General features: G+C 40.9%; 1 protein-coding gene across 1 annotated transcript in view; it reads left to right on the plus strand.

Moving 5' to 3' along the window:
• SLC5A7 (solute carrier family 5 member 7) overlaps positions 1-25757 on the plus strand; it is a gene marked incomplete at both ends in the record, with an annotated part of 42955 nt that overhangs the window by 13542 nt on the left and 3656 nt on the right. Inside the window, 3 exons of the mRNA XM_081087333.1 lie at positions 12230-12378; positions 16831-16974; positions 19962-20115. Coding sequence (XP_080943459.1) covers positions 12230-12378; positions 16831-16974; positions 19962-20115 — 447 coding nt within the window. The remainder of the gene's footprint in view (positions 1-12229; positions 12379-16830; positions 16975-19961; positions 20116-25757) is intronic.

Below are 25757 nucleotides of genomic sequence, written 5' to 3' on the forward strand. Positions count from 1 at the left end.
ACCATTTATTGAAGAGACTATCTTGGCTCCATTGTATGTTCTTGCCTCCTTTGTCAAATATTAATTGAGCATATTGGTTCGGGCCGATTTCTGGGCTCTCTATTCTATTCCATTGCTCTATATGCCTGTTCTTGTGCCAGTACCAGGCAGTTTTGAAAACAGTGGCTTTGTAATACATCCTGATATCTGGTATAGAGATCCCACCTACTTTGTTCTTTTTCAGGATTGCTGCAGCTATTCGGGGTCTTTTTTTATTCCAGATGAATTTTTGGAGAGTTCATTCTAGATCTATGAAGTATGCCGTTGGTATTTTAATGGGAAGTGCATTGAATTTATACATTGCTTTGGGTAGTATGGACATTTTAATGATGTTGATTCTACCAATCCATGAACACGGTATGTTCTTCCATCTGTTTATGTCTTCCTCTATATCTTTTTTCAACGTCCTGTAGTTTTCTGAGTAGAGGTCTTTTACCTCTTTAGTTAAGTTTATTCCTAGGTAGCTTAATTTTTTTGGTGCGATGGTAAATGGGATTGTTTTTATAGTCTCTCTTTCTGGAAGTTCACTATTGGTGTATAGAAATGCCTCAGATTTCTTGGGGTTAATTTTGTATCCTGCTACATTGCCAAATTCATGTATTAAGTCTAGTAGCTTTTTGATGGAGTCTCTAGGGTTTTGTATGTATAATATGATGTCGTCTGCAAATAAGGACAGTTTTACTTCCTCTTTTCCAATTTGGATGCCTTTTATTTCTTCTTCTTGCGTAATTGCAATGGCTAACACTTCCAGTACTATGTTGACCAGGAGTGGTGAGAGGGGGCATCCCTGTCTTGTTCCTGTTCTTAGGGGAAATGGTGTTAGTTTTTGTCCATTGAGTATGATGTTGGCTGTGGGCCTTTCATATATGGCTTTTATTATGTTGAGGTATGATCCTTCTACTCCCGCTTTACTGAGAGTTTTTATCAAAAATGGGTGTTGAATTTTGTCAAATACTTTTTCTGCATCAATTGATATGACCATGTGGTTTCTTTCTTTCAATTCGTTTATGTGATGTATCACGTTTATTGATTTGCAGATATTGTACCATCCTTGAATCCCTGGGATAAATCCTACTTGGTCATGGTGTATGATTTTTCTGATGTACTGCTGGATCCGATTTGTTAAGATTTTGTTGAGGATTTTGGCATCTATGTTCATGAGGGATATTGGCCTGTAATTCTCTTTCATTGTGTTGTCTTTACCTGGTTTTGGTATTAGGGTGATGCTGGCTTCATAGAATGAGCTTGGAAGTGTTCCTTCCTCTTGAATTTTTTGTAGTAGTCTGAGGAGGATAGGTTTTAGTTCTTCCTTGAATGTTTGCTAAAACTCCCCTGTGAAGCTGTCTGGTCCTGGGCTTTTGTTTGATGGAAGCTTTTTGATGACTGCTTCAATTTCTTCCATAGTTATTGGCCTGTTGAGATTCTTAGATTCTTCCTGATTGAGCTTTGGAATGTTGTATTTTTCTAGGAATTTGTCCATTTCCTCCAGGTTGTCTAGTTTGTTGGAGTAGAGCTGTCCATAGTATTTTTTAACAATCATTTGTATTTCTGTGGGGTCTGTTGTTATTTCACCTCTATCGTTTCTGATTTTGTTTATTTGGGTACTCTCTCTTTGCTTCTTGGTGAGTCTGGCTAGAGGTTTGTCAATCTTGTTTATCCTTTCAAAGAACCAGCTCTTGGTTTCATTGATTTTCTGAATTGTTGTTGTTTTTTTTGGTCTCTATGTCATTTATTTCTGCTCTAATCTTTATTATCTCCTTCCTTCTGCTCACTCTGGGGTTTTCTTGTTGCTCTCTTTCTAATTCTTTGAGTTGTAGAGTTAGATGATTTACTACCATTTTTTCTTGTTTTTTGAGCTAGGCCTGTAGAGCTATAAACTTCCCTCTCAGGACTGCTTTCATTGTGTCCCATAGGTTTTGGATTGTTGTGTTATCATTGTCATTAGTTTCCAGGATGTTTTTAATTTCTTCTTTGCTCTCATTGGTAACCCAATCAATATTTAATAGCATGCTATTCTGCTTCCAGGTGTTTGAGTATTTTGGGTTGTTTTTATTGTAGTTTATATCTAATATTATGTCATCGTGGTCTGAGAAGATGCTTTTTATTATTTCAATCTTCTTGAATTTGGGGATACTTTGCTTGTGACGCAATATATGGTCTATTTTTGAATATGTCTTATGAGCACTTGAGTAGAATGTATATTCTGTGGCTTTGGGGTGAAGTGTTCTGAAGATGTTTATTAAGTCCATCTGATCTAGTGAGTCATTTAGGATTGCTGTTTCTTTGCTGATTGTTTGTCTAGAGGACTTATCCAGTGATGCCAGTGGTGTATTAAAGTCCCCTACTATGATTATATTGTTGTCAATCTCTCCTTTGATATGTTCCAGGAGTTTTTTTATGAATTTGGGTGCTCCTGCATTGGGTGCATATATGTTTACCAGGGTTATATCTTCTTGTTGTATTGATCCCTTTAGCATTATGAAGTGTCCTTCCTTATCTCTTGTTATGGCCTTCACTATAAGGTCTATTTTGTCCGATATAAGTATTGCTACCCCAGCTTTCTTTTCCTTTCCATTTTCCTGAAAGATATTTTTCCATCCTTTCACTTTCAGTCTGTGTGAGTCCCTTCTAATGAGGTGGGTCTCTTGTAGACAGCAGATGTATGGGTCATTTTTTTTATCCATTCAGCCCCTCGATGTCTTTTGGTTGGAGCATTTAGTCCATTTATGTTTAAAGGTATTATTGAAAGGTACTTGTTTGTAGCCATTTCTTTTTTTGTGTGTGTGGCTGTTTTCTTTCTACCTTTTTATTTCTTCTTTTTACACCAGTCCCTTTAGCATTCCTTGCATTGCTGGCTTGGTGGTGATAAACTCCCTTAGCCTTTTTTTGTCTGCGAAGCTTCTTATTTCCCCTTCAAGTTTGAATGATAGCCTTGCTGGATAGAGTATTCTTGGATTCAGTCCTTTGCTTTGCATCACTTCTTAAATTTCTGTCCATTCTTTTCTGGCCCAATGTGTTTCTGTTGAGAAATCATTTGATAATCTAATGGGAGATCCCTTGTATGTAACTTTCCGTCTCTCTCTTGCAGCCTGTAAGATTCTCTCTTTGTCCTGAACATTTGCCATGGTAATTATGATGTGTCTTGGTGTGGGTCTTTTCCGCTTCACCTTGTTTGGGACTCTCTGGGCTTGTGTGACTTTTTTCTTCCCCACCTCAGGGATGTTTTCTGATATTATTTCTTCGAATAGGTTTTCTAATCCTTGTTCATCTTTCTGTTGTTCTGGCACCCCTATTATTCGTATGTTGTTTCGTTTCATGTTGTCCCAAAGCTCCCTTAGGCTCTCCTCCTGTCTTTTAATTTTTTTCTCCAATTGCAGTACATTTTGGGTGTGTTTTGCTTCCTTGTCTTCTAATTCACTAATTCAGTCCTCCACTTCTCCTAGTCTACTGTTGATACTTTCAATGGTGTTTTTTATTGCAGCTATATCACTCTTCATTTCTTCTTGGGTCTTACTTAAGTTGTTGATTTTTTCATCTGTTTCTTCTAGCTTCTTCCATATGTTATTGATTTTTTTCATCTGTTTCTTCCATCTTCTTGCAGAAGTTGTTGATTTTTTCCTCCATCCAGTTTATGCACTCTAAGACCCTTATTGTGAATTCTTTTTCTGCCATGTTGCATACCTCTGTATTACTTAGCTGCTTTTCTGGAGAGTCCTCCTTCTCTTTCCTTTGGGGGTTTCTTTGTCTACCCATGTTTGATCTCACTGACATATCTAGACGTTGAGTCATTCAGTGCCTGCTCCCTTGGTGGCAGTGGCTCCTTGGGCTGTGGTTGCTTCTCGTGCAGTTGTAGTAGCAGCTGCTCCTCAGTTTGGCAGAAGCTCCTCTGGTGGGTGCTGTTCACAGCTGTGGTGGCTCTTCTGGCTGGTGGGGGGAGGCTTCACGTACAGCTGCTGTTCCTCAGACAGAGGGTGTGATGCTCAGGAGGTTGCTGTTGCTTGGATATGCTGCGTTGGTTTAAAGGCACAAAATACAACACAACAAGGCACCATGTACCAGGCACGAAACACAAATATATTCACGATATTAATAACCCCAAATAAAGGTGACCACCCGAATTAAGAGAATTAGGGGATAAGGAAGAAAGAAGAGAAAAAGAGAAAAGAGAAAAAAGAAAAGAAAAGAAAAGTAGGGAAGAAAAAAAAGGAGTGCAAAAATGAAATTGGGAAAAAGGAGGCTGAAAGGAAAGAGAAAAAAGAAAGAGCGAAAAGAGAGAATGAAGTAGAAGAGGGGAAGAGACTATGTATATGAAGAGAAAACTCCTATAGAACTGCCACTAATCCCAACAAATTCCAGCAACAGCTCCCTGGAGATGAATGCAAACTAGAAACAACCAATAATATCAAGAGAGGCAAGGGAAAACAGAAGCACAAAAATAACGGGGCGGGGGGGGGGGTGGAGGGAGGGGAAAAACCAGCAGAAAAAAAGAAAAAGAAAAAGAAAAACAGCCTCATAACCAGTCCTAAAACACACACACATGCACACAGACACAATAAAACAAACAACAACAACAACAAAAAACAATATACTGAACAATCAAGCAAACAGCAACAAAACAATAGAAAGATAAAAGAAGAAAAAAAATTTTGGATAGTGAAGAAAGATAAGGGATCTGTGTATAAGGATTTAGAGCAGTGGATTGGAAATAGGATATATAAGTAGGGTGAAATTTTGACAGGAGGTAAACAGAAGGATTAGGGAAAATCTAAAGCAGGAATAGGGTAAGAGAAACAGGACAACAAAAGGGGAAAGGTGAGGGAGAGGGTTTTAGCATAGAGGTAAAATTGAGGTAGGGAAAATTGATGCTAAAGGAATGATGAAAATAGAATGGAGAACACTAATCCCAAAATAAAATAAAGAGAAAATAAAATGGCACTTTAAAAAATGGTAAAATGGTAGCAGTAATAATACTGGTTAAAAATAAAAATGTAGTAATTAAAAGGTTAAAATCAGGTGATGGAAAAAGAAGAAAAAACAATTGGTTTCTTAGTTAAAAGGTGAAAAAAGGAAAAAGAAAAAAGAAGAAAAAAAAAATTTCAGTAGTGAAGGTCCTTCGGTTCTTCTACTTGTCAGTCTGGCTCGCCTTAGTCCTGTCAGGTATTCAGGAGAGTGTTGAATTTCCCTGCGATACACTGTTCCTCCGTGTTGTAAACCACAGTCCTGATTTTGAAGCAGGCTGTATTTGTTTCCCAGATTGCCTTAATTTGTATTTAGCTAAGAGTCAGTTTGTGGCTCAGCCTCTGGGTGGCAGTGTTTTTGGGTTGGCCTCTGAGGCTATAGGGCTTCTCTGTCCAGTAGCTTGGGTTTATCGTCTCTATTGCACTTAAAACTGTTGTGGGGAAGTCCACTGCCCAGAGCTGGTTCCTTAATAGTTACCGGCTCTGTGTTGTTGCTGTGATTGAAAATCCCTCTATAGGCCAGACCTTGTTAACTCCCAGGACTGATAAGATTATTTTAATCCTTGATCTCCTTCAGGGTGGAATCTGGGTGTGGCTGTGCTCCTTGCCTGGGGGCTAGGTGGAGGAATTCCACCCTCTGGAGAGAATGGCTTCCCGGATCCTGGGCCCAGGGGTGTCTCAGCACTCAATTCGCTGCCACCTCTCCGGGCTCCCCTCTCTCCCCAACCTCTCCCCAGATTCCACTCGTCCGCACCTTCTCCCTCTCTTCAGCACAGGTGAGTGTCTGTATCCGAAATGTCTTATGAATAGGATTCAGTGAAAACAAACAAACAAACGCCAGCCTCGGAAATGGGGAAGGCTGAGTTTCTGTAAGCTCTTCTCTTACTGGCACTTCATGGTCTGGTCAGCTCTTCAGGCTGTCCCCTTTAGGCTCAGTCCTCCGTGATCACAGAACCCAGATCTCAAATCCCCTGGCGCCAGGAATCCCGCGGATCTCCTTTCCCCAGTCAGGGGCTGTTCCTGTCCCAAGGGACACGGCTGTCTGCCACGCGGTCTCCCTCTGACTCTCTGGGCTCAGAGGTCTGGCAAACTTTCCTGCCCAAATCCCTGTTTTGTTTTTTTTTACCTTTCCAGGGGAGTTCTGCCCTTCCCGGCTGCAAACCGTCTCACCAGCTGAGTAATTTCGCCAATTTGGGGTGGGTGTTATTAGTTTCAGCTGCTCACTCCATTTGCTCTGGGACACGACCTGGGAAGCATCTGCCTATATCGCCGCCATCTTCCGTAATCAGTGGCAATAGCTTTCTCCCAGGCTGATGCCATATGGAAGGGAGTGCTCCACACAAGAATGATGGAGACTGCTGAATTGGAGAATGACTCAACTTAGAGGCCCTGATGGCTGTCCCCACAGCTCCCTCCCCAAAGCCTAAAAACCCCAGGCTCTCCTTACACTACTCTAGTCTGCTCCGCTCTCCCTCTGCCAGAACCCAGGGTGAGTGGCTGTGAATGAAATTTTGTGCATTGGCCCTTTTTATTTAATTAATTTTAGAGAGAGAGGAAGGGAGAGGGAGAGAGAGAGAGAGAGAGATACATCAATCAGTTGCCTCCTGTGCACACCCCTACCAGAGGTCAAACCTGAAACATGAGTATGTATCCTGACTGGGAATTGAATCTGCAACCTTTTGGTATAAGGGATGATGCATGTGCATTGGTCCTTTTAGAGTATGTCTGTGTATCCAGCGGACTCTGTCTCTTCCTGTCAGATAGCAACCCTGCTGCTTTTCACAGCCGGATATTACAGATATTACTTGTGGGCTTCTTCCTGGCTCAGTGCTCTGGGATTGGGAGCCAAGATTTGGGTTTATACGCCATGCTTCTTACAGGGATCCCCCTGTAGCCGAGATATCTCCCCAGAACCTCTTAGCTGCTGCCCATGGGAGTAGGGACAGCTCTTCTAGTTTTTCTGCCCTTTCTACCAATCTCAATAGAACTTCCTCTGTAAATCCTTGTTTATAAGACTCCTATTCAGCTAGTCTTCAGTTGGTTATTTGAAATGATTGTTCTTTAATTTAGTTGTAATTCCCATTTGGTCATGGGAGGAGGTGATGATAGCTTCTACCTATTCTGCTACCATCTTGAAATCCCCTAGCTTTGCTACTTTCTTCAAAAGAGAAAAATAAAAAGAATGCAACATCCTTTCTCAATGTGATCCCTTAACATTGCAAAGTATTGTATTATATACATTTTTAGGGATCTATAAAATGAACTTTGGCTCTTCAGGGCCTAACTTACTACCAAGATTAATTATTGCTAAGGACAACTTGCCCTTGGCCCTTGGATTCTCAGCCCACTTATAACCTTTAAAAAGCAAAATATTTCAGTGGAATCATGGAAAATCTTCAAAGTCAATACCCTACCTTTTAATCAAGGGTAAATATAAGCCATTCTACTAAGTACTGGGGTCCTTTCTGAATATCAATAGAGTTGGAAGTTCCACTATTTTCTTCAGTGAACTATATCAGTGTTTGATATGCAGGCATTTGTTATGTTACTCTCCATCTCTTCTTATAAATGGAAATAAAGAGAAGAAGTCTACAGCTGGACTTTCAGTGGTCAAGACAAAAGTAAGATAAGATAAATTTCTTTCTATGCTATACATTCTAGACCAATTTGTCTTCTAGTTTCAGGATTATCATCAGACCTGGCCACTATAATATCAGATATTAGTTTATACTACCTTTTACTCCTTTCTCTCTCAAACTCCTGTATAATCTTATTGTCTTGGTCTCCAACTTAAAGGAATGACTTGATATAAAAAAGAAGAGCATTTTATAGTTATAAAACACTATAAGAACTAAGTGAAAAATGTTGGACTTTCCTGGTACTGGATAATAATACTCCACAACTACCACTCCACTTACATTCTAATTAAAATGTGTGAAAATGCACCTCCTTTGCTACCTTGCTCTCATTAGCTAGGAAGCAATAGTTTGTTTGTCACTGTTTTCAACACCAGAAAATTTTGGTTTTAAGACAACTGCCTGCTGAAATATCAAAAGAGAGTGGGCTGAATATGTGACGGAACACAAAATATTTATTCTCACTAAATAACAGAGCAATTAAGGGGTAATATAATTAATAAGTTAATATTTCTAAAGTATTTTGGAAATATAAAACAACAGCTAAACACTAAACTTTATTGCAGTTAGTTATTTTTGTATATATGTGTGTATCTACTTCTATGTGTATATGTCAATATACATGTAAAGTATGTATTCTCTCTCTCACTGTACATATACACAATGAACAGTGTATATGAAAACATTACTGCTATTGTTGGAAACATATGATTTGATGAAGAGAATGTATGTCTAATTTTAAATTAACACCTGGCATTTCTTCAAAAATAATAGTTGGAAATGATTCAAAGTTAATATTTGTTATAAACAAGTTAAAATACTTAAGAATAAACAAACATAAGATCTATTACCACCTTATCATGAATATACATAGTTCACCACTGAAACTTAGGAGAATCTTAAACTACCTTCTTGGTATAATTGGACAACATCCTTATAACTTTTTAAAGAAAGGCATAGTATTTACATTTTGACGGTTCAAATTCAGTGAATTTTTATAACTTTAGTTACAGTATATTTATTTTTATGGTTGCATTGGCAAACAAACCAATATTTCACAGTGATTTTACTCACTGCAAATGATGAAAATATTCAGAAAATATTTTAGAGAAAAATTCATCCCAATCTTAATAATGATGGAAGCATAGGTGACTTCTTGACAACCACTGAGCTAAAACCAGATGGCAGCATCTATCAGTATCCCAAATCTTTCTGATTCTAGCCCAGTGATCTTACTTTTATAACATACAGGCAGCATTGAAAAGAGGTAGGGTAATAATTACACTATAACTCATGGACTGTAACTTTTAAAATGTTGTTATTAAAATAGAGAACTAGATCAAAACAAAAATGGCCAAGAGTTGCAATTAAAGTTTCAACATGAAGTAAATAATTTGAGAAAAAATAATTTGTTTAATATCTATACAAAAAACAAGTCTATTATTCCAAGTCACTTATAAATAATGAGGGGCACACTGCATGAATTCGTGCACCTTGAAAGGAACTGTGGGCCGTGAGGCTGTGGTGGGCACAGGGGTGGGTCTTGGCCCATCCTCCATGCCCCCACCTCGCCCTTCCCACCACAGCCCCTGGTCCCCTGTCTGCCGGAAGCCCTGCTCCTGCTGCTGCTGCTTCCCCTACCATGCTCTGATGGCTCTGGCCCTGTTCGCACCCGCTGATGGTGCAGAGCGATTGGGACTGGTGCCAGCAGCAGGTGTGATCAGCAGCTGCTACCCCGATTGCCCCTCAGGAGCAGGGGGAGGTGGAGAAGCACTCAGGAGCAATCGGGGCCAGCAGCCACTGCTTGCACCTGCTGACAGCGCCCAGTGATCGGGACTGGTGCCAGGAACCGGCAGCAGGTGTGAGAGGCAGCTCTGGTGATGGCTGTGGGTACAAGTGGGGCTGGCACCCGCAGTGGGTCTGAGTGGCGGCTCCCAGCCCCAGTTACCCCTCAGGAGCAGGGGGAAGTGAAGAAATCCTGAGAGGCAATCAGGCCTGGCAGCTGCTGCTCGCACCCGCTGACAGCGCCGAGCGATCAGGGCTTGTGCTGGGTGCCAGCAGCAGGTGCGAGCACTGTGCAGAACCTCGGCAAATAGGAGCAAAGAATTTTCAGTAACCACTAGAGGCTATCCCCGATGACAGCGACCAGTGCCCTGCCTTGGTCTGATGCCCCCGCTCACCTGCTCCACCACCCCGCCACGGCTGATGCCACCATGTTCCATGCACTGCCGCCTGCTGCTGATGCCCACTATGTTCCGCATGCACCCCCTGGTGGTCAGTACACATCATAGTGACTGGTTGTTCAGTTATTCAATTGTTCTGCTGTTTGGTCTATTTGCATATTAGGAATATATATATATATATATATATATATATATATATATATATATATGATTAATCTCGTCATCGTTCTTCAATTCCTTGCCAGGCTTTGCCTTTTATTAATTAGTTTTTACTTGGGAAATTAATTTTGTTACCAAAGCCAAAGCACTAAGAAAATTTTGTTTGAAAAATATTTCATTTTATCTTAGATCAAAATCTTTTATATTTCTCTTTGAGATATTGGATTTTTATCTCTGGTGGGTTGCATACACTATTAGCTTGCAATTGAAGAGAGATAATAGAATATAAGATAACAATTAAAATCACAGGTTTGTTGTATGTATGTTAGCATTGCTATTATTGCTGTATTTAATAATATGAATATAAACTACAACTTTTGAGAACAATGGGTAAAAGTTCTGTAAAACAATAAATCCCAGATCTGGCAGTCCAAGGTAGTCCAACTGTCCATATCATAATATCCTGGATGGAAATATAGACACAAACAAACACAATAAACAAAGTCATAAAGTAAGAAAAACATATACTTGATTTCTAAGGTAGGTTAAAATTTTGATGGTGAATATTACTTAAAACTGTGATGTTGAAATCTAGGGTTCTTCAATGCATTGTTGTCCAAGGAACAGGACAGGAATGCTCCACCAATAAAATAAGATAAAATAAGATAGAACTATATAACAAAACTGAAAGAGAAAATGTTAATAGATCCAATTTGCCAATTTTATTTATTTATTTATTTATTTATTTATTTATTTATTTATTTATTTTGCCTAGAAATTTGTCTCAAAGCTTGGTATCTTATACCATCTGCTATGTAATAAAAGCTAGCAGGGGTCAGAGTTAATACAAAACAGAGGGTGAATATTAATTGTAATATGTATGTCAGTCATTATGCTTATCATAAAGGGTTGTTTTCTCATAGGTGAGAGTACATATATTGCATATATTTAATATTAAGTTGGAGTTTCCAACAGTTGGTGGAATTAATGTAAGCTTTTATGGTAGAATTAAATTTAAAATAGCTCATGGGAGTCTGAAATTATATTATGAATTTCAGGTGCCCTCACATAAATAAGTTAGTAAAGCACTAATTTTTAAATTAGAAAGAATCTTAAAATATATCTGTATCTATATACATATATATCTATGATAATAAAAGTGTAATATGCAAATTAGACTGGACATCCTTCTGGATGAAGCCTGGTCTGGGGTGCCTGCCAGTGGCCAGAGGAAATCCCAGGTCCTGGGCGCCAGAGGGAAGCTGGTGCCAGCAGCCCGGGGAAGGAAAGCCTACTCTTGTATGAATTTCATGCATTGGGCCTCTAATATATATATACTATATATACTAGTGGCCCAGTGCATGAAATTCATGCACATTAAAAGGAAATTAATTAGAGAAAATAAATTAATATTGCTATTTGCCTTTTCTCTATAATAGAAGTATCAGAGATGAAAGAAAATTACTAAAATGTATACGAAAATCTTCCTCCTGTCAGAGTGTGGGGCATGCCATGGGACCCAGAGTCAAGTCCCCACCCACCCATGTGCACCTCGAAATTGCGCAAGACCCAGACCCAGCCGGCCCCACCCCCATTGGACGAGATTCAGACCCAGCTGGCCCCACCCCTGTCAAGCTCCTCCAGGCGGGGGGCACAGCCTCAGGTCCCCCATCAAGCCCCATCAGGTGGGGGAGGTGCAGCCTCAGGGCCCCTGTTAAGCCTGCCAGGTGAGGGGTGCAGTCTCAGGTCCCCCGTCAAGCTCCCCCGGGTGGGGGGTGAGGCCTGAGGTCTCCTGTCAAGACCTGCTGGGTGGGGGGCACAGCCTGAGGTCCCTCATCAAGCTCCACCAGGTCGGGGGGTGCAGCCTCAGGTACCCCACCCCAGCCTGGCACCACGCAGCCTCAAGTCCCTGCTGATTGCTTGTTTCGGCTCATTACGGGAACACTGCCTCTGCTGTGGGTGCAGCCATCTTGTGTTACAGGAACTCTGCCTCTGCTGTGGGCGCAGCCATCTTGTGCAGAGTGACGGAATGAGGGTCAATTTGCATATTACCTCTTTATTATATAGGATATGCATAATCAATTTACTGAGATTTAAATTTTCCAATATGAAAACTAACTTTAGCTTTCACACTTCATATGACACTGGGAAAAACATCTGCTGCTGTCACTGAACATTCGATATATTTTTATACAAAAATCTGAATTTACTTTAGTTCCTTGATTAGAGCCTTCTCTTGTTTGTGTTCTTCCAGGAGCCACTATCAGTGTGATTATTGACGTCGATGTACATGCTTCTGTCATTGTTTCTGCACTCATTGCCATTCTGTACACCCTGGTGGGTGGTCTCTATTCTGTGGCCTACACAGACGTTGTACAGCTCTTTTGTATTTTCATAGGACTGGTAAGTGGGGTCATTCACAGATATTCTCTCTCTCTCTCCCTCGACTTATTCCCTTCCTCCCTTCCTTCCTTCTTCCCTTCTTCCCTTATTTCTTTCTTTTCTTTCCTACCTTCCTTCCTTCTTTTTCTTTTGTAAAATAAAATGTGGAATTTTATACTAACTCAGCAAAATTTAATAGAAATGTTATTTTTCATCTTGAGTAATACATAGTAAATCACTTACCATTAAATATTGTCTCTTTATAATTTAATTAAATGAAAAAATCTAGTTGTTTTGTTAGATTTTGCCAGAAAAGTGTGCCCTCAGTTTACTTTTTAGAAAGGTCAAAGTCTTCCTTTCCTTCAAGGCTATATCTGATGGAAGCTTATGTGTTACCTTCCTTTAAGTTTGAAGGCAACACACTTTCCTCAACCTGAAAATTTAAACCTTGATGCTAACCTGTATGAGTATCTTATCCTCCCCTTATATTAGTGTCAGTTAATCTATAAACTCCTCATAGGGCATAGCGATTCTCTTCTTGGGAATACTGTAGGTTTCAATATTAGTCATCACTATTTGTGGTCTAAACATGAAGAAAAGTCTTAATTATTATGTAAGGCACTAAAAATATTTATTATGTATTGCATATACATCCTAGGTTAAATTAAGTGATATATTTGTGCTTTATTAAATAAAAAGTACTATCTAATTATGAGATATTAATATTATTAATATTACATTAAAAGCACTTTTGTTTGTTATGAACACATTTTAGTCAATGTTCAGCCTGTGAAAACTAAAATCTTAAAATGTGACCATTGTGCCTTGGCATGTGTGGTTCAGTAGTTAGAGTGTCAGCCCATGCACCAAAGGGTTGCTGGTTCAATTCCAGGTCCAGGGCAGGTATCTAGGTTGTAGGTTCAGTCCCCAGCCTCGGCCTGGGAAAGTGCTGTAGGGAACCAATTGATGTGTCTCTCTCACATTGATGTTTTTCTCTCTCCCTCTCCATCACTCCTTTCCACTATCTTTAAAAATAAATGAAAAAAATATCCTTGGGTGAGAATTAACAAAAATTTAAAAAATTTGATTATTATAATTGTACATTTAATAATATCCACCACCTAAGACATACTGAAGTATACAGTAAATTGAATATGCACTCTGTGCTGATTCGTGCATATACATGACCTCAGGTGTGTATCCTACAAGAGCAACACCCTGTGCAAAGGCCATGGACAGTGCGCTAAGACTGCTGATCATGACTCATTTCCCGTGGGTGATCTAAGCACCCTTGGTTCTCCTTGATATTTTTTTTTAATATCATGAAAAGCTTTTAACTCTATTAGTGTTTATACTAGATACTTAAAAAGGAAAAATGAAGAATGAATTTTATACTTATATCTGGTTCTTTTGTTCTTCACTTCCTTGCATCTCTAATATACAGAAGGAACATTTAAAAGAATGAATTACAGTTACAATTATAGTTTAGCCATTAATTTACATAATTATAATATTTAACAATGATTACAATATTTTCTCTTTTTCTTCTAGACATTTATTTTGCATTTCCAAGAATTTTACTCACTTATATTTTAGTTAAATTAAAAAAATATTTAACTAGCTCAAGGATGTCTACATTTTTATTTTTAAATATCCAAAAGCAAGTGACAGTGCTAAGATTCTGAGTTTTCTTAGCATCATCATAAACTTCCAGAAATACAGCTACATTATGAATGTTAGAGATGAGTTTAGTTTGGCATATGACAGCTCTCATAAAGATGTACTTGGTATTCTAATGAACACAGCTCCAGGGATGAATCTATTTATTCACGAAGTATTGCTTTGTATAAGACCAGAGCTTAAAATACATAAGTGCATAGATCAAATGTGCTAGTAAAACCATGCAGGGCAAATGTATGTAAGGATGCGTTTTAGAGTGGGCTTCTGCTACAAAATGTATCTAATTGATAAGGAATCAAGTTCTGTTTGTAACTACTTCAGGCCTTATTAAATTGGTGGAATAAAAAGCTAAATACAGGTTCTTCTTTAAGCTTCAAAGTGCTATGCATACATATATAATTAATAAACTTACAGCATAAACCATCTCCTCTTCTCAGATTCTTTAATTCTGTTGATTTTATCATCACCCTACAACTGTAAACTTGAGGTTCATATGTTAGTTATTTTTCCTTCTGACTTCTTTCTTCTTATTGTAATTTATGACTGTTGAATCTTTCTTTATAATTCTTTTTTGTAACAATATCTTTCATTTCCATTATCATTACTCAGCTTCAGGGCTTTATATGGGTTATATCAGTGCCACCTTATTACTCTTCCTGACTCCTCCCTTTTTGTAAACTCACTGCTCATATCTATGATAAGAAAATGAAGAAGACATTTTACTAAAATATTTTTTAAATCCAGAAGGAATTCCTCTAGCTTCTAATTGTAACAAAACAAAATAAAAATCTCTTAGCTTACAATTCAAGGCTCTCTCCACATACCTATCTCTATGTATCCCATTTCCCTAAGCCACCATCATGCAAGCAAAGCGCCTAACCCAACCGTGTGTACATGCACTCATGTACACGTGCACACGTGTGTGTGCACACACACACACATACACACACACACACACACACTATATTCTGCTGTTTACCTTGCTCCACATAGACCACCTGTCCCTTAACTTGCTTCTTCTACAAATCAGGTACTGGGATCATGCATGAAGATTTGTTTCATCCACCAATTTCTCAATCAAATCTTTCCTTGTCACTTTAATGAAGGTTATCTTTTTCTAATTTAAATAAAACAATTTATTTTATAATATATATTATTATATTATGTTATGTTATGTTATGTTATGTTATGTTATGTTATGTTATGTTATGTTATGTTATTATATTATACTAGAGGCCCAGTGCATGAAATTCATGCAGGGGAGGGTTCCTCAGCCTGACCTTCACCCTCTCGCAATCCTGGACCTCTGGCTCCTAATCGCTCGCCGGCCTGCCTGCCTGATCTCCCCTAACCACTCTGCCTGCCTGCCTGATCTCCCCTAACCACTCTGCCTGCCTGCCTGATCTCCCCTAACCACTCTGCCTGCCTGCCTGATCTCCCCTAACCACCTCTGCCTGCCAGCCTCATTGCCCGTAACTGCTCTGCCTGCCTGCCAGGTAGCCCCTAACCACTCTCCTGCCTGCCTGATCACCCCTAACCACCTCTGACTTGGCCCCTGCCACCAAGGCTTCATCAGGAAGGATGTCCGGAATGACCTCCGGAAGGTCGTGTGGCTGCCCAGTCTATTTAGCATATTACGCTTTTATTATTATAGATTATATTATTTATATTATATTATATTATTATATTATATTATATTATATTATATTATATTATATTATATTATATTATATTATTTATATTATATTATATTATTTATATTATATTATATATTATATTATATTATATTATATTATATTATATTATATTATATTTTATATTATATCATATTATATTATATTATGTTATTATATTATATTATACTAGAGGCCAAGTGTACAATATTCAGGCATTGGAGGAGGGTGTCCCTCAGCCCAGCCTGTACCCTCTCCAATCTGGGATCATTTGGGGGATGTCCGACTGCTGGTTTAGGCTGATTCCACAGGGATCAGACCTAAACCGGCAGTCGGACATCCCTCTCACAATTCAGGACTGCTGGCTCTCAACCGCTTGCCTGCCTGCCTGCCTGATTGCCCCTAACTGCTTCTGACTACCAGCTTGATAGCCCCCTAACCACTCCCTTACCAGCCTAAGCAATGCCTAACTGCTCCCCTGCTGGCCTGATTGTCCCCAACTACCCTCCCTGCCTTCCCCTGCTGGCCTGGTCACCCCCAACTGCCCTTGCCTGCAGGCCTGGTCTACCCCAACTTCCCTCCCCTGCAGGCCTGGTCCCCTGCAACTGCCCTCCCCTGCAGGCCTGGTCCCCCCAAATGCCCTCCCCTGCCAACCCGGCCACCCCTAACTGCCCTCCCTTGCCAGCCTGGTCGCCCCCAACTGCACTCCCATGCCAGCCATCTTGTGGTGGCCATCTAGTGACCACATGGGGGCGACCATCTTTGACCACATGGGGGAGGCATCTTGTGCAAGGGCGTGAAGGTTAATTTGCATATTACCTCTTTATTATATAGGATTATATTCTCAAGTTTAATGTTCTCCCCCCAAAGTTTCTAGTGACTTCTTCTCTACTTGACATTATTGGTACAGTTAAACACAGAAGTATGTTTACTTTAACTTCTCTAAGTCAATATTCATGATGTTCCCCAGATAACATGATTCCAGTTTCTTTTCTGTCTGAATATGAGAAACTACTGAGCTATGTGGTCTATGAAAAAAAACAAGAACTAGGTGGCTAAGTCTTGCATATATTAAACAGTTAAAAATATTTGCCTAACAATCAAATGTCACTGGTTGCAGTGGATCAGCGTCCCTTTCGCATTGTCACATCCTGCAGTTACAGACATTGGGTTTACGTCTACACATGCCAAATACCAGGCTCCTTGGCTGGGCACCATTGAATCATTTGAAGTCTACACTTGGCTTGACAGTTTTCTGTTGTTGGTAAGTGGTGTCTTAACTGATAAATGCAACCTAATTTTTTTTTTCCTAAAATCAAATGCGTTTTCAAGATTTAAATGTTTCTATGTAAATTTCACCTACTGGCTCATGATCATTTCTGAATATACTACTTTCTATGGAAGGATGGTGCTGACTGGTGTCAAAGTAGAGAGCAAGTGAGACCCTAAAGGATAATGGCCGTGGGATTGTGTGTACACATTCCTGTTGTGCTGTAAATGAAAGAACCCCATGCCATACTCCCAGATACCTCCTCAATCTGAGGGCCAAGCCAACTAAAAGTTTTCACTTGTATTTTGAATTAGGCTTTAAAAGTCAAATTCTTCTGAAATAATGAGCTCATTTAGTCTCTACATAGTAAGTAAATTAGTGGTGCTACAGCCTCACGTGTCTGAGACAAGCTGGGAAAGGCATCCTTAGGGAAGAAGGCCTGGGCAGTTTGAGGCAACCTGGGAATAACAGAACCTTGGGGCAGAGGTGCTGTCAGTGAGAAGTGAGTACAGAAGAAATAAAGGCAGATCACAGATTAAGAGAAGAGGGAAAAACAAAGGGACCTTCCTGCCAGATTTTTGACTTTGCTAATTAGGAGGATTTTGTACAAAATAAAATAATTTTATATCAAAATTAAGGGGAAATTGTTTATGTTTTCTCTTTATATGGTTCACAATTTACTATGATTGTACTTTGTCTTTGTGGTACTTGTTAAGTTTTAGCACTGAAATTAGATGTATCTATCTCAGTAAAGAATTTCCTGGTAAGAAGGCAGGAGAACAAGAACAAAAAAATGTTTGTTATGGAGGTGAGGGGTCTTGTTTTCCAAGGATTGTTACAAAATGTATTGGCTAAAGTTATCCTTAAATGGGTCACAATTTTGAATTCAATGGAGAAAGTATCAAGCATTATATGTGTATGTAACTGTACCTGCATGATGGGTATGTTATGGTTATATGGAAGAGATGAGGAGATGCAGAAATGAAAGGCAATTTGTTAATAATAACACCATTGTCTGAGCAAGACATTGAAATAGAGACGAAGCAAAACCCTAAGGTCCTTTCTTATATATCAATTAGTCCTCAGGTTTGCTAATCCAATGACTAATTTTTTCCAGCTCAAAAAGTTATATGATTAAGTCATGTTCATTCTTTAAATTGTAAAATAAGTTGAAATGAATGAATGACTTAACTATAGAAGTGAGCCTTGAAATATCTCACCAATGGTCTATGATCTTCCACTTGTCATATAAAGGGGGATCTCTCAATACCATTCTGAACTGCCCACTGTCCCTGGACTAGCACAAGGTAAGGGTGACAGCTTTTCTCCCCTGGCCTATTGTGATAGCCCATCAGTGGTCTCCCTGAAGTTGGCCCTCGCACCTCTCACTCCTCCCAGCCCATTTTCCACCTGACCACCAGAACTCCTGTTTGTCAGTGGAGGTCAGATTTTACCCTACTTGTGACCTAAATGTCAAGAGAGATTGGTATGTAAATTATTATATATCAACTCATAGAATCAGTGATATTATTGAGCAATATCATTTACACGGAAGAGGTTAATTATATGTTGATTTACAGTTTACAAAACAAAAATTTGGAAAGAATAGTATAGACTTGAGACATGTGATAATTAATTTTAGAAATTTTTTACCTTTTTATCTTTTACTGTTAAACATGTATGGATTTTATAACAAAGGAATTGCTCTGGAATCAGTATGTGCCAGGCCCTCCAAACTGGCACAAATGTGACAATGACTAACAAGATGGATTTCCCTGAATTTAGAGCTGGGTGAGAGAAACAGGCAATTATATGGGAAACCCATTCATCAATTCTTTCATTCATATGATATAGAGTATATTTATTAAACACCAACTCTATGCCAGTCAGAGGAATGTGACAGCAATGAATGGGAAGGTATTTTCCCAGCTTTCCTTCTAGCCATTCCCACATACCCTGACTTCCATTTCCACAAAACACATAGTGTTCTCATAGCTGCTTCATCATTCTTTTTCTATTGGATTCTCTGCCAGGTACTCTCTTCTCTCTTCATCTCCACAAGTGACACCCTCCCAGTACTTAAGGACTTATTCAAATGTCATTTCTGTAGGTTTCCCTAATTACTAGGCAGTTGTGCTTCATTGTGCCTTTCCACACCTTAGTTACCCCCAAATAAGTAATTGCTTCCCACTTCTGTTCCCATACACACCTGTTTATAGCAGTCAATACATTATATAATAGTTCAGTGTCACCAAGCTTTTTTCACAGTATTTCAATATAAATTTTAAATATGCTCTCAATGTAGGTAAATGTACTTATAAATTATTTATATACACTTTACTAATACATTGTATACTTTAATAAAATAGTCATATGAGATTTAGGTATGAGGTAAAATAAGTACAAATAGAAGTTCTGATAATTTGGATGCCAAATGCATTGTCTGTAGGCTCTACACACTCTGCTTTGGAGAGCCCTGCACTGCACTGACTCTCCTGGTGAACAGCGACCCAGAGCAGAGCCGTCCCTGCTCATCTTTGTGCTCTGACAATCATTACCTTGCCTGGCACATACTGGAGTTCAGAAATATTCATTGGGCTGTATTGATTCAAATTTTAAAAAGCCATGTTTTCAGAATCTTAATTTTTTGAGGCAATTTTGTGGTGGTTAGTTCTTCCAGATAAGAACAAAGAGACTTCTAGGACATTGTAATGCAGCTTAGAGTAGCTAGATTTAGGAAAAGATTGTCTTGTGTAATTATGAAGGAAAAGAACTGGAAGAAATTTCACACAATTGTAAATATGATAATAACAAAATCATAACCATTGAGGTATATGGCATATAGGACCATTCTTTATACTTTAGTGATATACATACAACTATTCTGAATGTGATTATATAAATATAATCTCATGTTGAAAGTATCCAATACATGCTATTTGCCTCTAATAAAACCCTGAGTCCCTTTGGTTCCCATGCAGATGTTGGGTGGAATCCCATGGCAAGCCTACTTCCAGAGAGTCCTCTCTTCATCCTCAGCCACCTACGCTCAGGTGCTATCCTTCCTGGCAGCTTTTGGATGCCTGGTGATGGCTATACCATCTATACTCATCGGGGCCATTGGAGCATCAACAGGTACCTCTCTTGCAGCTTCACTCATTGACCCACTCAAGCTCCGGCAAAGTTACCAATTGCCACAGTCCACAGCTACTCTCCCTCTCTCCCTTCCCTCTTTACCCCCACATAGTCCATTGTTACAGTGTTTAACAAATTGTATTATACATTCGTAGTCTCCAAACATTTTTCAACTTCTCATCCCACTAATAAAATATTTATAATCATCCCCTCCCCGGACATTGTTATATTTATCAACTGTGTATATGTAATCCTGTCAGCAGTTCTACTCAATCAAGGTACAATTCACATCTGTGCGGAGGAGAGGGACTCCTTAAGAATATCAATTTCTGTCTCACCCCACAGGGGTTTTACTTTGATAATCTAAGATAGAGATAGTAGCAGGGTTTTTAAAGTCCCCTTGATGAATCAAAGTACAGCCAGAAGTTTGCCTGCCATTACCATGACCACTTTAAACCTGAAAGTGCTGTTTTAACCTTTCAATTGTTTGTTAATGAAGTTTTTCTTCTTGGAGAAATCAGTCAATAAGTGTGTAGATAAAGATAAACTAAGGCACTAAGTCTCTTAGAGAATAGCTTATTCAAGTTGGTAAAAAGAACATTATAAAATGTTTGCCTCCCAGTTAGCCTCTATCTCGAACATTTTTTAAATCTCACCCTTAATTTTACTGAACTTATTGATTTTTCTTGAATCATATGTTCCCATGTTATTTTACACAAATATGTCATATTAGCCCTGTAGATTCAGCTAATTAAAATAGACTCCAGAAGTTGACCTTTTACTCTGTTGTGCTTGTAAATATTATCCAGGATGATACCCACAGTTTGTAGAGCTATTTATTGGATGACAAATTTTAAGAGAGCAGTTATGGATCATATACTATGCTTTTATTCCAGTTGTACATACACGACATAAGCAAACATTTAAAAAAATGTCTGATAATGGTGACTGAGTGCCTTTGAATAAAAGATAGTATTTATGTCACAATCAGAAGACAGATCTGGCCATTAGTGTATGCATGTGTGTTTCAGGACAATCCACTGAAAAAAATATAAAATTTATTTTTTATGGATTAAGTAGACATTTTAGTTGCTGTTTTTTCTGGTATCATGACATATGAGTTAATGCTATAAAATTGGCTTCATCAAATCATGGCTTTAACAATTGTAATGGAAAATGGGGTGGGCAGGGGTGTGGAATGGCAAGGGAAAAGACTCCTATTTGATTCTATAATCATGACATTACAGAAGTTAGACAAATAAAAAAGAGCTATATTAATGTACATGTATTCTTTAGCATATGCTAGTACAGAAGTACCCCATTATCCATGGAGGATACATTGCAAGGCATGCAATGAATGCCTGAAATTGCAGATAGTACCAAATCTCATATAGTAAGTCCTTACTTAACATCACTGATAGGTTCTGTGACTTTAAGCAAAATGATGTATAATGAAATCAACTTTACCATAGGCTAACTGGTAACAAGCAAGAGTTAGGTTCCTATAAGATCCCATCAACAATATAACAAAACTAGAGGCCTGGTGCATGAAATACGCGCACTCAAGGGGCATCCCTCAGCCTGGCCTGCACCCTCTTGCAGTCTGGGAGCCCTCGGGAGATGTCTGACTGATGGGGAGCAGGCTTAAGATGGCAGTCGTATATTCTTAGTGCTGCCACAGAGGTGGGAGAGGTTCTAACCACTGCCACTGTGCTCTCCAGCCGTGAACCCGGCTTCTGGCTGAGTGGCGCTCTTGCGGGAGAACACTAACCACCAGGGGAAGCTCCTGCATTGAGCGGGATCAGGCCAAAACCAGCTCTCTGACATCCCCCAAAGGGTCACAGGTTGCGAGAGGATGCAGGCCAGGCCGAGGGACCCCACTGGTGCATGATCAGGGCCAGGGAGGGACGCGGGAGGGAGGTACCGTGGGGGGGATCCAGGGCATGTCCTGCCCATCTTGCCCAATTGGGCAAGCCAACCTATCAGTCACAGTGTCGGCCCCCTGGTGGTCAGTGCACAACATAGTGAGAGGTTTAGCAGCCTTAGCAAATCATTAGCATATTATGCTTTGATTGGTTAAATGAACGACCGGACGACCAGACACTTAGCATATTAAGCTTTTATTATATAGGATGATACTGACTGAAATTACATTATTCAAAGACCTGATGTATATAATATGTTTTATTTTATACATAAACTGGAAGCCCGATGCACAAAATTCATGCAAGGGGCTCGGCCCTCAAAGCCACAGTGGATTGCCTCAGCCTGAGGCAACCGTGGTGGCTGCCTCAGCCCTTACAGTCCCAACTTCTTCTGGAAGGTTGTCCAGAAGGATGTCCGGTCTAAATAGCATATTATGCTTTTATTATTATAGACTAGAGGCCTGGTGCACAAAAATTTGTGCACTCGGGGGGAAGAGGGGGTCCCTCAGCCCGGCCTGTGCCCTCTCACAGTCTGGGACCCCTTGGGAGATAATGACCTGCTGGCTTAGGCTGCTCCCGGGTGGCAGAGGGCAGGTCCAATCCCTAGGTGCAGTCCCTGGTCGGGCTCAGAGCAGGGCTGATTGGGAAGTTGGGGTGCAACCCCTGTCATGCACAGAGCAGAGCAGATGGGGAGGTTGCGATGCCACCCTCAGTCACTCTCAGGGTAGGGCTGATTGGGGGGTTGGGGCACTGCCCCAATGTCACACTCAAGGCAAGGTCGATGGGGAGGTTGCGGCACCACGCCCTGTCAAGCACAGAGCAAGGTCGATCAGGGGGTTGGGGAGCTCCCCCTGTTACTCACAGAGTAGGGCGGATCAGGGGGTTGGGGTGCCCCACCCTGTCACACACATAGCAGGGCCCGTGGGGGGGGGGGCGCCGCACCCTGTCACACACAGAGCAGGGTTGATCAGGGGGTTAGGGCGCTGCACCCTGTCACACACAGAGCCGCAGGGCGTTCAGGGGGTTTGGGTGCTGCCCCCTGTCACGCTGATCCCAGTGCTGGGAGGCCTCTTGGCTCTGCTGATCCCGGTGCTGGGAGGCATATTACCCTTTTACTATATAGGATAGAGGCCTGGTGCATGTGTGGGGGCCAGCTGGTTTGACCTGAAGGGTGTCCTGGATCAGGGTGGGGGTCCCCACTGGGGTGCCTGGCCAGCCTGGATGAGGGGATGATGGCTGTTTTCAGCTGGTCACACATCCTTCAGGGTGGGGGTCCCCACTGGGGTGCCTGGCCAGCCTGGGTGAGGGGATAATGGCTGTTTGCATCTGGTCACACACCCTTCAGGTGGGGGTCCCCACTGGGGTGCCTGGCCAGTCTGGGTGAGGGACTGAGGGCTGTTTTCAGGCTGGCAGGTGATGGAAGCTCCCAACCGCTCCTTTTTTTCTTTTCTTTTTTATTCTGGGCCAGCTTTTGCTCTGAGGCTCTTGCTCTTAGGCCTCCGCTGCTGAAAGCAGGTATCTGGTTTGTTTCAGTTCTATAATCAAAACAATGTATAACTCCAGCTCTGAGATCCCGGCTCGCTGAAAGCAGGTTTCTGGGGTTTTGTTTAGCTTCTATATTTGTTACAATGTTTCAAACTGCAGGCTCAGAGGCCGGCAAGGCAGGCGGGGAACATTGGTTTCCTCCGTCTCTGAAGTAAGCAAGCCTCATGTTAGTTTCAAGCTGCCTGGCTGCCGGCCGCCATCTTGGCTGGCAGTTAATTTGCATATCGCCCTGATTAGCCAATGGGAAGGGTAGCGGCCATACGCTAATTACCATGTTTCTCTTTTATTAGATACGATACCTATGATTAACTTTAACATACTTTAGGCACACTAATAGATTAACAACAATCTAATAAAAGAGAAACATGCAAATTGACAGTACCTTTGCTCCACCCCAAGCCATGCCCACCAGCCAATCAGAATGACTATATGCAAATTAACCCAACCAAGGTGGTGGCCGGCAACCATAGAGCTGGAGCAAGCAGGAGGCTTAGTTGCCTGGTCAATGGAGGAAGCCAAGCTTCCCACCTGCCCTGGCCGGCTGTGGCCTCTGCTAAAGGCAATAAAGTTTCAATTATAGAAGATAAATAAATCCCAGATACCTGCTTCCAGCCAGCCTCCACTGGGAGCTTGGGTGGCTGGGGGCGTGGACAGCCTGAACTCAGCCATCAGCCCCTCACCCAGGCTGGCCAGGCACCCTAGCAGGGACCCCCACCCTGAAGGGGCTCTGGCCAGCCTGCAAACAGCCATCAGCCCCTCACCCAGACTGACCATGCACCCCAGCAGGAGCCCCCTCCCTGATCAGGGACACCCTTCAGGGCAAACCAGCTGGCCCCCACCCATGCACCAGGCCTCTATCCTATATAATATAAGGGTAATACGCAAATTCATCCTAACAACTGGGAATGACTGGTCACTATGACACACACTGACCACCAGGGGGCAGATGCTCAATGAAGGATCTGCCCCCTGGTGGTCAGTGCACTCCCACATGGGGAGCTCTGCTCAGCCACAAGCCAGGCTGACAGCTGCCAGTACAGCAGTGGTGGTGGGAGCCTCTCCCGCCTCCTCAGCAGTGCTAAGGATGTCCAACTGCAGCTTTGGCCTGCTCCCCACTGGTAAGTGGACATCCCCTAAGGGCTCCTGGGCTGCCAGCTTAGGCCCAATCCCCCAGAGAGCAGGTCAAGCCAGCAGGTGGACATCCCCTGAGGAGTCCCAGACTGCGAGAGGACACAGGCTGGGCTGAGGGAACCCCCACCCCCCTCGAGTGCACAAATTTTTGTGCACCGGGTCTCTAGTAACTAATAATAAAATAGAAGAATTATAACATTATATTGTAATAAAAGTGACGTGAATATGGTCTTCCTCTCAAAATATCTTATTCTGTGGTACTCATCCTTCTTTTCTTGTGATGAGGGGAGATGGTGCAATGCCTACATAATGAGATGCAGTGAGGTGACTGGCAGTGGCACTGTGACACTGCCTAAGGGTTACTTAAGCTCAAGCACTGTGATACCAGACAGCTACTGATACCACAGTGACCTATAGGTGGAAGCATGTATAGCATGGATGTATCTCTGGCCAGACTGGGTGGGACCATACAACACTTCATCACACACTAAAATGTGGTACAATTTAAAACATATAAATTGTTTATTTCTGGAATTTTCTAATTTCAGATCAAGGTTGATAGTGAGTAACTGAAGCCAGTGAAAGCAAATCTGCAGACGGGGAACTACTGTATAACTAAATATTAAAGGAGCTATCTATTAAAAAATACTTATGTTTCAAATCCTTTTACCACAGAGTCCAAAACCTTCTGAAAATTTCAGCCTGGTATCTGCACTATTTTTAAAATATGTTTTTATTGGTTTTAGAGAGAGAAGATGGGAAAGGGAGAGAGAGAAACATCTATGAGAAAGACAAATCAATCATTTGCCTCCTGCACACCTCCCACTGGGGATCCAGCCTGCAACCCTGGCATGTGCCCTGATCAGGAATCCAACCAGAGATTTCTTCCTGAAGGGAATGATGCTCAACCAACTGAGCCAAACAGTCCAGGCATATCTGAACTTTTAATCAATAAAAAGGGAATTTCCTTTATCTATCATACTTTCTATTTCTAGTAACTGATAGCTGACATAAAAGGAATTTAATTGGGAAGAAGTATTG

This window comes from Myotis nattereri (assembly GCF_964212035.1).
Source record: "Myotis nattereri genome assembly, chromosome: 3".
In the NCBI taxonomy this organism is placed as follows: Eukaryota; Metazoa; Chordata; class Mammalia; order Chiroptera; family Vespertilionidae; genus Myotis; species Myotis nattereri.